At 61.3% G+C, this 1,591-nt stretch overlaps 1 protein-coding gene across 1 annotated transcript in view; it reads left to right on the top strand.

Annotated features, from left to right (window-relative positions):
- NPDC1 (neural proliferation, differentiation and control, 1) overlaps positions 1-1,359 on the top strand; it is a gene marked incomplete at its 5' end in the record, with an annotated part of 2,638 nt that extends 1,279 nt beyond the window's left edge. The window contains 3 exons of the mRNA XM_009703581.1: positions 1-81; positions 201-297; positions 1,282-1,359. The exon at positions 1-81 is cut by the window's left edge and continues 9 nt beyond it. Of these exons, the coding sequence (XP_009701883.1) occupies positions 1-81; positions 201-297; positions 1,282-1,359 (256 nt within the window). The remainder of the gene's footprint in view (positions 82-200; positions 298-1,281) is intronic.
- Between the last annotated feature and the right edge of the window lie 232 nt (positions 1,360-1,591).

Raw genomic sequence — 1,591 nt, forward strand, 5'->3', positions numbered from 1 at the left:
GCCTGGGGACAAGACGCTGGCTCAGAGCGCCCAGATGTACCACTACCAGCACCAAAAGCAGCAGATGCTCTCCATGGAGAAGTAAGCAGCCCTGGGAGCAAACAGCAGACCCAGTTGCTGGTCCATGCCTTGCCATTAGTTGGGGTGCCGTTAATCATCCCCGTGGGCTTCACCCCCTTCTCTGCATCCTCTCACCCCAGGCATAAAGAGGAACCCAAGCTGCCGGACTCAGCATCATCTGATGAGGAAAATGAGGATGGAGACTTCACCGTGTATGAGTGCCCTGGGCTAGCTCCGGTACGGTGGGCATAGGGTGGGCCGGGGCAGGGGGGACCCTGTCTGTGCTGGGTGGGATCCAGCACATGCCTGGGATGTGCAGGTCCTCATGAAGAGCCTTTCAAACATGTCCTTCATCAAACCCTGAGGTGGTCCAACCCCCGTACTTCCCCCCCTGGCCAGGTCCCACTCGAGCTCTCCAGTGGACAGGAGCAGGTGCCCTGGCATGCCTGCCCTGGCACGGGGCTTTTCCCTGGGGATGGCTGCCCCATGGCCCTGGGAGCGGAGAGCCGGAGCAGCCCTTGGCAGACCCAACCTGCCATCCCTGCCCTGCCAGGGACATGGTCACCTCGGGCTCCTGGGCACCAGGACCGGGGCAGGGTGGAGGGGCTCATCCCGGTACCTCCCCTCAAAGCCCCCCCTCCTCCCCGCCCGCGTTTCCTGGCTGTCAGGGGACCTCGGGGAAGGGCAGCTCCTAAGAGCCCAGGGTACAAAGAGCACAAAGAGACCCAAAAGGAGCTTTTCGCATGGTAATGGCTGTGGAGCCCGGCCATCAGGGCCTAGATTACGGGTCGTCATTAGGTCTTTACAGGCCCATTAAAGAACACTTGATGGCAGGCAGTCTGGGCAAGGAACCCCATTCCTGCCAGCCAGGCTGGGGGGTCTCATCCTGACGTCCCCAGTGAGGCTGAGGGGTCCTGTGCTTGAGTCTCCAGCCAGGCTGTGGGGTCCCATCCCATCCAGGATCATGGGTTTTACACATCATCATCCCATCCCAGCATCCCTGGCTGCTCCTAACGGGGAGGCAGCACCTTTCCAGGGATGACGGCGGAGTCGTGGTGTGTGTTACCCCATCCCAGCCCACCAGGTCCCCCCTGTCCTCCCTTGTCCCTGCTGGTCTGGGGTTCAGACTCAAACCCTTTGGCATAGGGCAGCTCAACTCCCAGCTGGTTTCTGACCTCCTGCCTTTTCCTTTCCCCCACGCCGCTCTCTCCGCCACCGCAGACCGGGGAAATGGAAGTGAGGAACCCGCTGTTTGACGACTCTTCCCTGCATCACTCCAACCCCAAGTCGCACCAGTAACACCCTTCCTCTGCTCTGCCCGAGCTCGCTACAGACTGTAAGCCCAACGCCAAAGCCCGATGGGGCAACCGTGCCGGAGGGGCACCCATAGCCGGGCAAAGGGGTGCGGACCCTGCTCTGCCAGACTGTTCGACACCTGCCCAATAAACACCCACTAACAGCTATGGGAGGGAGGGGGAATCGCCCCCATTTCCAGCGTCCTTGTCCTCTTTGCTGCTGTGATCGCGTCCCT

The sequence above is a fragment of the Cariama cristata genome, unplaced genomic scaffold (assembly GCF_000690535.1).
Source record: "Cariama cristata isolate BGI_N322 unplaced genomic scaffold, ASM69053v1 scaffold26237, whole genome shotgun sequence".
Classification (NCBI taxonomy): domain Eukaryota; kingdom Metazoa; phylum Chordata; class Aves; order Cariamiformes; family Cariamidae; genus Cariama; species Cariama cristata.